Source organism: Monomorium pharaonis, chromosome 9 (genome assembly GCF_013373865.1).
Source record: "Monomorium pharaonis isolate MP-MQ-018 chromosome 9, ASM1337386v2, whole genome shotgun sequence".
Classification (NCBI taxonomy): Eukaryota; Metazoa; Arthropoda; class Insecta; order Hymenoptera; family Formicidae; genus Monomorium; species Monomorium pharaonis.
In genome coordinates this window covers 13,804,098-13,816,744 of record NC_050475.1, presented here as the reverse complement: position 1 = coordinate 13,816,744, position 12,647 = coordinate 13,804,098, and the positions used below count along the sequence as shown (strand labels likewise).

General features: G+C 33.3%; 1 protein-coding gene across 7 annotated transcripts in view; it reads left to right on the top strand.

Moving 5' to 3' along the window:
- Positions 1 to 9,669, top strand: part of LOC105836762 (nuclear pore complex protein Nup98-Nup96) — a 46,207-nt gene extending 36,538 nt beyond the window's left edge. For 5 of the 7 annotated variants that reach the window (XM_036291773.1, XM_036291772.1, XM_036291770.1 and 2 more), the window contains exons 17-20: positions 3,630 to 3,941; positions 4,030 to 4,127; positions 4,216 to 4,465; positions 8,405 to 9,669. In XM_036291773.1, the coding sequence (XP_036147666.1) occupies positions 3,630 to 3,941; positions 4,030 to 4,127; positions 4,216 to 4,465; positions 8,405 to 8,597 (853 nt within the window). In that variant the 3' untranslated portion in view covers positions 8,598 to 9,669. Of the gene's footprint in view, positions 1 to 3,629; positions 3,942 to 4,029; positions 4,128 to 4,215; positions 4,466 to 5,398; positions 5,496 to 8,404 lie in introns of all 7 variants that reach the window. The other 2 variants (XR_004964553.1, XM_036291769.1) reach the window with 2 other exon arrangements.
- The last annotated feature ends 2,978 nt before the right edge of the window (positions 9,670 to 12,647 follow it).

Below are 12,647 nucleotides of genomic sequence, written 5' to 3'. Positions count from 1 at the left end.
CGAATTGTGCAACTAATTCCGAGCACTGGTATAAGGTGTAGTATTCCCGAGATGCGCAGTGACCGAAAATGAGACGGCCAATCAGAGAATAGCCCCAAATGCGAAAAGCAGCATGGCTTCTTCCATGCCCTACTGAAAAAAATCACGTTACGAAATTACGTAACAAATCATGTAATTAATGATCAAACACGTAACAAAATGTTTCAAATTGTTATCTGATTTTTAAAAATCATGTGATTTGAAAAATTACATGATTTGACGCTGCATTTTGGGCAACAAATTGATTGGCTGTTCTCCTATTTGCCCGCCATTATGCGCAATGGTACACCTTATATCCTTAAATCATAAATCGGCCGATTGCCGGGAGAGATTTGTAATAAATATATTTATTGGCCGGTTGCCAAGGAATGTTTGTAAACAAAATGTCATTAACAGTTTAGCGTCGAACTCTTGCCGAGGAGGACGTGTTACGCGCATTCTCTGTCTGAGTTCGTTCTTTAATAAAGTTATAGAAATTCATACTACAGTTTGTTTTTCTTTTGGGAAGTCTCGGTGCGAGTGAGTGTGTGTGTGTGCACGAGTGCTCTTTTGGTGACGCGGCGCAACAATATTAATAGTACAACTACTTTATTTTTTTAAAATAACGAGACCAATAAATTGGATATAAAAGGACCCCGCACAATTTATATAAAAAAAAAAGCTCGGTCAATTTCCTTGAATTTTTTATATTGGAGTACTTATAGCCCTAATGAAAAATTACAATTTGTGCGAACTTTCTATGCCTAGTTTCGGAGATAAAAATTAAAAAAAATTGTCATTTTAAGGTTTACTGCGTGAATTTGCACTTGTCAACTTGCTCGCATATGTATATATACACATATATCTGCATGTATAAATATTTGTGACACTCTGTGTGTGTGTGTGTGTGTGTGTGTGTGTGTGTGTGTGTGTGTGTGTGTGTGTGTGTGTGTGTGTGTGTGTGCGTGCGTGCGTGCGTGCGTGCGTACGTGCGCGCGCGCGCGCGTTACAGCAGAAATAAGGACTCCATGGTTTGTCACTCCCGTAGCATGTTTTGACTCCAAACCCTCTCTGCTGTGTGTGTGTGTGTGTGTGTGTGTGTGTGTGTGTGTGCGTGCGTGCGTGCGCGCGCGTGCGCGCGCGTGTAAATCCTGCTCTTGGCATTACTCAGAATCAATGGCGTGGACGTGACAGAAATTTGTATTAGACACTATTGCCGCGCGCGCTATTTAACTTTTTATTTTTTTATTTTTTAAAAATAAATTACACCAATAAATGTATAGAATAGATAACCATCTATACAAATTTGATAGCTGTCAAAATTCAATCGCAATGATAATTACTCTCGCAATACGAAGTAAACGCAGCAAGAGAAGCAATCAGCATTGCGAAAAACTGTCAACAATAAAATTGCTTACACGGCTTTATTAAAAGTGAAGGAAAAAAAGTCTCTTTCGCAACTTCAATTTATAATATTTAATATGACTGTTTGTTATTTGTAGAATCTAAAATAGGGAGCGTCCCAGATGCGCACAGTAATAAACGGATACAGGCTGAGTGAAATGGACATAGACCAAATGCGCACAGACCAAATGCGTACGGACCAAATGCGCACAGACCAAATTTATACAGTAACCAACAAACTTACCACATGGGTTGCGACTTTTCGGGCACCTCTATCGACGGGGTGGGTGCGGGAGGGAGGGCGAAGTCCCCCCTTGCACTCCCCCGTGTATGTGTGTGTGCGTGCGTGCGTGCGTGCGCGTGTGTGTGTGTGCAAAGCATTCTCTGCACCACATAGGTTTGCGACTGTGCGCATTTGGTCCGTGCGTGTTTAGTCCGTGCGCATTTGGTCCGTGCGCATTTGGTCTGTGCGCATTTAGTCTGTGTCAAATGCGTTATTTGCCGTTATCTGTCATCTTATCCGCAATCATAGTATTTACTTATTTATTTAATAAAAATGTTGCATTGCGAGAAATAAAAAATATGAATGCATTGGTATTAGTGTATACGTTTTTAAGTATACTATATCAAGATTTTTATTTAAAAAACGGAAATATTTACTATAATTACTTCATTCCCTATAAAGAAGTGCCAAAAAGTTATATATGAGTGTACCTAAAACACATTTTTTGTTATATTATCCACTTTTGTGAATCGATTGAAACCAAATTACATCAGATGACCTACTATTGTCTAAACCTTTCAATGAGTTTAACATCGGATCGAATGTTAAACTTATTGTTATTAACTTAATAACACCGTTATTAACTTAAAAAAAATTGCGATTTATCATCTTACCTCTATTCTCCTACTTTTGAAAATTTAAGTTAAAGATTGATCCCCCCAAAAATACTTTTTGCCCTTTTTTGATCTCTCAATTTTCTAAGCAAATTATATGCCAGATGTTATCTTATAATGAGATATAAATTATAGCAAATTTTCGTCTTGAGGTGACAATTGGTTTCTAAGATAGAAAAGGTCAAAGTTTTCTAACGGTAATTTGTTTTTTAAAGCATAGTGTTTTTGATTCTTTCAACTGAAGATAACGTATTCTAAGGTTTTTGGATCGCTAGTTACAAATGTAAAATCAAATTTCTGCAAAAAAGAAATTCAAAATGGCTGATTCAATATGGCGGACTTTATCACAAAAAATATGTTTATATTGTGAAATCCATTTTAGTGGCACAATATAATGAAATGCAATGGAAATAACAAAATGGAGTTTTTTTACACAAAAGATACAAAAGAAACTTACGCTCAAGATAAGAAAACCATTTTTTTATGAACAGTGCAATATTGAATCAATTATTTCATAATCAATCAATAGTTTTAAAATCTAATTTTATATTAGTTCTAAAATCTAACTTTATATCAGGATAAATATTTCAATGAGTTGTAAATCGTCCAACAGTTTGCATCGGATTTTAGTGATGGATATAATTTTTCTACTAAATTTAATTTTTAATTTTTTTAGCTTTATTTTAAACTGCACGCCGACAGGATTCGTCAGACTTAAGACATAGTTACTAAGCTAAATTTCGATGCTCTCGAGCATCTTAAAATTCCCCCTTTTTATCTTCCCCGAAAAACTATAAATTAATTTATTGCGAAAAATAATACCTCAGCCGGAGTATGAATCCGGACCTCTCGTCATTCCGTGCGAGTGTCCTAGTCTATTCGAACCGAAGCATATGGTATTATTCTAAAGGATAATTATCCTTGAATCATTAAGCTAAACTTTAATATAATTAAATGTATTTTTTGTAATAAGGTTCGCTATATCAGCTATCTTAAATTTCTCTTTGACTTCAAATTCATAATTATCGACACAAAAAACCTTAGAATACGTTATTTTAAGTTTTCAAAATGTCAAAAGCTTTGAAGAACATAAACTTTATTGCTGGTGAATTTTGACCTTCTCTATTTTAGAAACCAATTGTCATCTCAAGATAAAAATTTGCGACGATTCATACCTCATTATAAAATAACATTTGATATATAAATTACTTGAAAAATCAAGAGACCAAAAACAGGTGAATTTTTAGATCATTTATTTTGTGTGGCTTATGGTATTCTTATCTTCTCTACATGTATTATCTTTCTCATAGTTGGTTGATGCAACAAACGCTTGTGGCTTTGGGCTACACGCATCTCTCTGATCACGTTGCTGCGTTAACGCACACAAATTTCGCAACTCAACTGGAGGCGCACGGACTCTGGCATTGGGCGATCTTTGTGGTATTGCATCTACGAGATTCATCTAGACGACGGACTGCTGTGCAAGATCTGTTGTTACGCCATATAGAGATAGATAATACTCCAGAATACGTAAAACGTGAGCAATTCTTAAAGGAAGAACTTGGTATATCATCAATTTGGATTCATCAGGCTAAAGCCATCAAAAGTAGTATCAATAAAAGGTATTTAACCATTACATACAATATATACAAAGATTAATTGGAATATGAAACTCCGAATATATTTAGAAAACTTTAATACTTTTTGTAGATATGGCGAAGCAGCTTGGTATTACATCCAGGCAGAACAGTGGACTCAAGCCCATGAAATTATTATAGAGCATCTGGCAGCCGATGCTGTAATAAATGGTAAGAATCAATTTCTTCTTTTCTCTTGTTTTCTGTTTACACATCAGTGACGATTCTACAGCAATGATTTTTACGTACTGTATTACAGAAAACTACGAATATTTGAAATCATTATTAAGTTCACTAGTAGCAGCCGAATGTAGCGGCACAATTAGTGGATGGTCGCATCAGGGGCAACTTTTGTGGGAATATATGGAAATAACCAGCGAGATCCAGGACCTATTGAAGTCTGCTCCAGATTATTGTGGGCTAACTTATCAATTGGAAGCGCTGAAGCCTCGATTAACAGCCGTCTGTCAGAAAATTGATCAATTCCCATGTCTAACTGCTAAACACAGGTAAGACCAGTACATATTCGAGGTATGTACTACCGGGAAAGACTAAAAAAATCTAAAACTTTCAGGAAATTTGTTTTTTTATCTTTAAAAATTACATGAATTTTTGTTTCATTTATATTTATATTTGAGAACATTTTTTTAATTTATAAATTTAAATTCTATTTTTATTTTTAATTGTCTTTTTGATAATTTATTCTCGATGATGCAAATTGACAATTGATTGATAATAAATGTAACATAAATATTAAGGCTCTGATTTAAATGGTTCACCGGTTAACCATGTATTTGGTTTTACCCGGGTATCAAACAATTAACCGGTTTATCGGTTCTTCTAGATTTGGTTAATCGATTCCCTGGTTAACCAATTACTTGCTAAATCGCAGTCATTACGTGTAATCGTGTAAGTGAAAAAAAATTATATTGGGATTTATGATATTTAGGGAAATTATTAGAAAACTTAACTTTTAAATTTAAATTCTACAGAACGTTTACAATTGAGAAAAACCGTGAAAATCTAGAATTTTCAGGGAATTTATCTTGAAGATAAAAAATTTTCAGGATTTTTTTGTATTTGGAGGGAAAATCTTCGGAATTTTATTTTTAACTCTAGGCTGTCACACTTCTTTTTTCGAACGAAACTGTCACACTGGATCATTGTGACTTAACACAATTTTTAATGAGTTTTAAAAATGTCCAAAATTTTTTAAAAAATTCAGAAATAAAGTTCAAACATAGAAAAATATATTCCAAATATAATTAATATTTTTATTTAAAAAGAAATTATTAAAAAATTGTTAAAACTAAAAATTTTTTCTAAATTACATTTTGTTCGAAAAATCATAACTTCTTTAATTTTTAATACTTTAAGCTAAAAATTTAGAATTATACTCTCGAGATATGTTATTATACTTTAATAAAAAAATTATTCTATAGATAAACCTTTTAAAAAAGAATCATCACACCTGGGTGGGTCACAGTGACGTATTTTTCCAACGGCTGCCGAACAGACACTGACGCTCTCCTCCTTTGAGTAAGCGTTTTTATCTGTAGTAGATACTTGAAATTGATTTTAGATTGCATCATAAGTTTACATTTCCAAGCACGCCAAAAGATTTTATTAATAAGTCATCAATCCAGGTTATGTGACACAGTGACCTGGTGTGACAGCTTGGGGTTAAATGTAATTTTTTTCTGATATATTGGGGGTTTTTTTTTCTTCCCCAATAAGATGTAGAAGCGATCAGCAATATGACATACTTATATATTTTTTCATGTGACTCATAAATTAAAAAAAAAGTTGACAATTGAAGACAATACATCATTCTAAATTGATACGTATAATTAACCCTCAATCCATACCGTGTTTTTCGGCACCCTCTATCCCTCCCTATAGGTCGTTTTCGTCTTCGCCCTTATAACTATATAAATAATGGTTTAAAAAATCTGAAAAAATCATGTATATTTTTTAAACATTTCTCTTTAAGAAATTACCGTTATATTATCCCCCTTCTAAATTTAATATGTATTTTTTAATAATTTTTTAATAAACAATGAGAAAAATCGGTAAAAAAGTTAATTTAAAAAAATATATAGCGATAGTAAAAGTTTTGAAAAAAAATTTTTTTAATCAGTTTCTGGAAAGAAAAAAGTTCCTCTTTACGAAAAAAATGTCTGCTCAACGTAGAATGAAAGCAGATATCCAATTTCAGCATATAAAAATTGGTATTTTTTGAGGATGATGAATAGTGTTGTAAAATAGGAAAACATCAATAAATCTACAATTATTTTTTCTGCTTAAAGTTTTAACAAATTATTATTTAATACACAGTAAAAATACAAAATTGTTATAAAAATAGAAAAAGAGAACAGAGTTTAAAAGCAGTCGCGACAATTTAAACGACGATCATCGCAAACGGGTTTGTTGCATCGAGCACAACATTGATTGTTTTTTTATTAATTTTTATATTATATAAACAATAAAAACATCTTTTTTTTTTTTAAATTTATTAGTTAATGTCCAATCTTTCCAATATTTGCCGCATGCTAAATTTTATTGGTCTGCTTAAAATATTTTGGATTTCTAACCTGCATTGTACACAATCAACTTAAAATATATACATAATTATGTTCTAAAATTCATGTACGTGTCCGAAAATACTTAATTTACAAAAAAATTTTTTTTGAAAAAGTCATTTTTACTTACGTAATCCCTCCCTATGGATCGAAAACGTCCTATTTGAATTTTACCTGGCTGGCGTTTGGAGTAAAACAAACGGACCGGGCTGATCTTTTGCACTAAAAACCCTTCCCCTCCAAAGTTTTTTTTGTACAACTTTGATGGCGCTAGATTCACGATTGTATGAGAAATTAAGAATAGTAGTTTTAAGCAGGACGAAAACGATCCATAGAGAGGGATTAAGGGTTAATGGGATAAACTTTCGTATAAGTCGGACTCCCCATTTTTTTAAAACTATGTATTTTTACGTATTTGGTACACTGATTACGAATATAATAGTGAAAGTGGGCGCAAATTTGATTTTTATGGCGGAAACCATGAAAAAACCAAATCATGCGTTTTTTAAATTTATTTCCGTAAATAATGGGAATTTTGAAAAATACTTTAGATAAAAGTTGTATACCTCGAAATATACATTTTATGTCCTATTGATTTTTGCCATAAAGACAATGGTTTTTGAGGAAAACGACATTAAATGTTTAAAACTTTATATAACTCATCTAACACACATCGAGTTTTATTAGTTTATTTCAATGCTTGCTCTGTAATGCAAACACCCCAAAACATTAAAATATTGAAGAGAGTAATAAAGACGATGAGTGGACCTCGCTACGCGTGAAAGTCGCAAACCCATGTGGTACAGTTTTGCGTGGATGTCGTTTTGCTCTGTAACCAGGGGGAAGGTGTGGATGGACTTCGCTTCGCGTGGAAAGTCGCAAATCTATGTTGCACAGAAAACGTTTGTACGTTGTTTCGCTCTGTAAGCAAGGGAGGAGTATGGATGGACCTCGCTATGCGTGGAAAGTCGCAAATCCAATGGTACAGAAAACATCTCTTTTGATATTAACTAATAAAATTAACTAATAAAACTCGAATTGTGTTAGATGAGTTATATGAAATTTTGAACATTTAACGTCATTTTTCTCAAAAACTATTAATTTTATGGCAAAAATCAATAGGGCATAAAATGTGTATTTCAATGACATCTACAACTTTATGTGATTTTTCGAAATTCCCATTATTTATGGAAATAAATGGAAAAAACCGTGTTTTTATGGTTTTATTATGGTTTCCGCCATGAAAATCAAATTTGCGCTAATTTTCATTATCATATTCGTAATCAGGGGCTCGATTCTTGAATTCATTTGCAAGAGAAACGTATTCGCAAATTCTGTTCTTACAGAAAAGTTGAAAATTTATTGGCTATCGTATGGCTTTTAACCAATAAACTTGCAACTTTTCTGTTAGAGCGGGTATTTGCGCATACGTTTTCTTGCGAATGAATTCAAGAATCGAGCCCCAGTGCGCTAAAATACATAAGAATACACAATTAAAAAAAAAATTGGCGGTCCGACCTATACGGAAGTTTACTCATATTTTTTCAAATCTGTATTCAAAACTTAAGTAGTTTTTCTTTGTGATTGTACAGTTAAAGAACACTAAAAGTTATATACTGTAAAAATTTTATTTTAAAACTGCATTTAAAATTTCATTTTTTTATGTGGAATTTTTGAAAGAAATTTGAAAAAAATTTTTTGAGGAAATTTTATAAAATTTAAACACTGTAGAAATTGTGAATAAAATTTCACAATTTTTACAGAAAATATTTAAAGAAGTTTTTTTTACAAAATGTATTTTTTAAACCTTTTAATACAAATTGTTAATTCTTTATACTATATTAAATTTTTTTTCTATATTTTTAGATTGTGCCAGGCTGAAATTGCAAAGAGAACTTTGCACTTGGCTAGAAATATGTTGTTGCTACAGGAAAATGAGCAAAGATCCATCACAAAGTTGTTAGTTCGTTTAATTTCTCAGCTACCGTTACCGGAAGATTATGCGCAACAGGAGCTGCGACCTATCGTTAATATGCGCGTAGCAGAAATAATGCCGTAATGAAACACACAAACACAAAAGTTGACTTATTGAACGTGTAGTTATAAAGTTTCATATTAACAGAGATCTTACTTTTATTTTTTTTCTCGTGTATACGCGCCTGCAGTCATAATTTTGTGCAAAAAGTAAGAATGAGATTTCTCGAAGGACTTCAGTAATTCTGGTAAGCATATACAAATAGCAGTAGCAAATTGCGCGGTTTATACGTAGATGTGATGAAAAGCTGGAAATTATAAACATGTAGTAAAATATGTCGATGTGTGATACTATTTAAGTCTTTCTTACATTTTTTATTGCTTTGTGCACAAAATTATCTTGTGATTTAGGAAACGTATGTGACCGACTGTCACTGATGAGGGTATGTGATTAAGTGTAATCGCGATTGGTCAAGAAGAAACATGGACAAGAAATAATTCTGTGCTGCGCAGAAAAATATTTTTATCATATAAATCGTGGTTTTTTTTGTATAATTTGTATGCTATTGTGACACGTCATGTTAAACACACCTTTCAAGACTGTGTTTCAAAATTGCTGTCAATATTGAAAATCTATAGTTTCTGTTACGTATGCTACAGATTTTCACTGACAACAATTTTAAAACATAGCCTGAGATATACAGTTACGCAGGCACGCAAAAAACAACTTATATATATTATGTGATATATTTGTCATATAGTATGTGTAGTATGTGTATTATTACGTTTCCACATTTTGAATTTATTTTTTCGAATGTTTTTTTTGCATATTAACGAGAAATTTTGATAAAAATAACCAGTGTAATTATTGCGCGAATGTAAATTGCAACAAACTTGTACATTACACTAAAAGTTGGACATGCTCAGAGGAATTCATTGTTCTGTAAAAGAAAAAGACTTAACGTAGTGTTGCGCACATAATAAATTTTTGCATTATTGGTAGAATAGACACTTCTGAATGAAAAAAATCCAGCTATATAACTACAATCACGAAATAGTAAGATATGTTTTATGTATAAGGAACATTTGTATAAATAAAATTAAGTTTTCACTCTTTTAAAATTGGAATAAATAAATAAATAAGATATTTACATATAGTTACTGCATAATTGCAAACAAAAATATAAATGAATCTGAATATAAATATACAAATCCTTTTTTCTTTTGTGTACTTTTTTAGTGATTTTCTATTTTAAAATGTTTTGACCTACGTGCTTCTCTGCAGTTTTGTAACTTTATAAGTAATTGGTACCTCCTTTAAAATTCAGTGCAGATAAAGATTTGTAAAGATTTATAAAATGTATGTATAACCGGGTAAGTATGCGCACGTTTAGCCAATTGAGTAAAAATTAGTTAAAATTTTTTTAAATCCAATTACAATCTTTGAGTGAGACCTTTTTTTACCTTTAGATTTCATATTTTGTTATTATTTGATATTTCTTATTTCTTCCTTCTTAACTCTCTCTCTCTCTCTCTCTCTCTCTCTCTCTCTCTCTCCCCCTCTCTCTCTTTCCCCTCCCTCCCTTTCCTCTCTCCACCTTCCTTCCCTCTCCTCTCTCTCTCCCCCTTGCCCTCTCTGCCACTGTAAGTACGTGTGGACGCACTTTTCTACTGATTCGTTTTTAAACTTCTTTACTGCTGTTTGCTGCCCCTCGGGCCGTCTTCTTTTACTGTGCGTGCTTCAGTGGCGAGTTCAACTTTCATAACAAGCCGTCGCACACACTTGTCAAACAGGCTTGTCAACTGCCGCTTTTGAACTTACCGAATATGCCGCTCAACTGTGGCTACTGTAAAATGTCAAGGATATGATCCTGAGTAACTTTTCCTTATAACTTAATCGACGGTCATTGTTTGTTAAAAAGTTATTAACAAAAGAAGTTTAAAAATATGGTAATTATTTGAGTGAGGCCCGATTACGTACATTAGCGATTGGATACAGTAGTATTTCCCGATTGGACACGGACCCGATTGCACACGGACCCGATTGCACACCGACCCGATTGCACACGGACCCGACTGCGCACCGACCCGTTTGCATACGGAACCGATTGCACACGACCCGTTCCCAGACCACAGAATATCTTATGGATATCCGTTTTATGTCCATTTCTTGTCCTGATGTCCATGGACCTTATGAAGATATCCATAGGATATTTGTATATTTGTGGACACTGAAGGGATGTCCTAAAATGGACTACTTTGTATGTCCATATGCTATCCTTATTTGTACTCGCTCCGCCAACACCATCTGCATGCACAGGTGAACTAAAAAGCAATATGGTCGTTTAAAATCAATATGGCCGTAGTAGTGGTTAGGTTCTCGTTGGTTATCGGCATGTTTTACACAGTCGGGTAAGCATCCTAAAAATTTTTAGTAATCATAAGTTACGAGAGCAGCAGAGAATCTTATTATATGCCGTTAGCTTTGCCTCTGCCTGATTGACCGTTCTGTTTACGTGTACACGATATCAGCGACGAATTCTAGACGTATAATTACAGATGGTAATAGACGACGGCGGAGTACGCGGATTACGACGGTCTCGATAAAGAACAACGGAATTAGAGATTGCAGCAACAGGAACAATCAGAGCCTACGAGCAAGCAAGCGTCGGCTGAGCACCTTCATTTTCGTTAAAGGCGAGTTTGTGATGGAATATATTGGCGAATTGATCAACCAGGTAGAAGCAAAGCCAATGGCACACAATAAAATTTTATACAGTCTACTCTGTAGCTTATGTATATATGTATATATGTGTGTATGTGTGTGTGTATAAACATAAAATTTAATTTCTGTTATAATTGACGAGTCAATCATTTGTTGCCTAGACGAGATCACTCACATGCTGCAGTCATTGTCTGCAATATAAAGAATATTCGTTCCACAGTAGTCGTTAAACAATGGATATACACTATATATATGTGTGTGATAATTACAAAATACTTTAAGCTGATTATTTAATTAATATTATACGTATGATACTTAAATAATTAAAATTGTTTAATGTATAATCTATCGAAAAAATAAAATAATTTCTTAAATAAATATTTATATTTATATATTTTATTCTGTTTTTACCCTTTTATTTAATGTAAAATTTAATTTTGAATGTCGCTTTTTATCACGTCCATAGGACGTCCATAAAACGTCCATCGGACATAATTTAGGGATATAGCATGTCCACCAATTTCATAAACCAATATCCCATGGACGTCCATAGAATGTCCGAAGGATGTAAAACGGATGGCCTGTGGATATCCTCAATATCCGTTAAGGACGTCTTATGGATGTCGTTAAGATATCCGTGTGCTGTCTGGGTTTACACACGGACCCGATTGGACACGGACCCGATTGCACACCATCCCGATCGGACACAATCCCGATTGGACACGGACTTGATTGGACACAGAACCGATTGGATACGGACCCGATTGGACACGGATCCGATTGCACACGACCCATTTGCACATGAACCCGATTGCACACAGACCCGATCGCACACCGATCCGTTTGCACACAGACCCGATTGCACACGATACGATTTCGCATCGCAGAATACTGCAAAAACAACCTAGATAGGACAGAAAATTTAGCATAACTTTTTATAAATATTTTACGAATTTATTTTTAAAAAACAGTTTTTAAAATTTATATAATCGTTTTTCATATATTATTTAGAAATAATACAAAAATTATTAACAATATATAAAATATATTTTTAAAATGTACTGAAAAATATTTATGGTATATAAACTCGAAATATTTTTATATTTTTGGATTATAATAGCATAAATATTTATTTTTAATATTTTTATAAATATTTATCATAATTTTTTAATACTTGGCACACTCAGACATAAAAATACGTACAAAATATTTATTATATTTTTCTTTCTTATACATATTTTATAGTCGCAAACCCTGGTGCAGAAAATGTTTTGTACACACACGCGCACACACACACACACACGCACGCACACACGCACACACACCCCGAGTCTCTAACCCATGTACTATCTGCAATGCGGAATCGCATCGTGTGCAATCGGGTTTGTGTCCAATTGAGTCCGTGCCCAA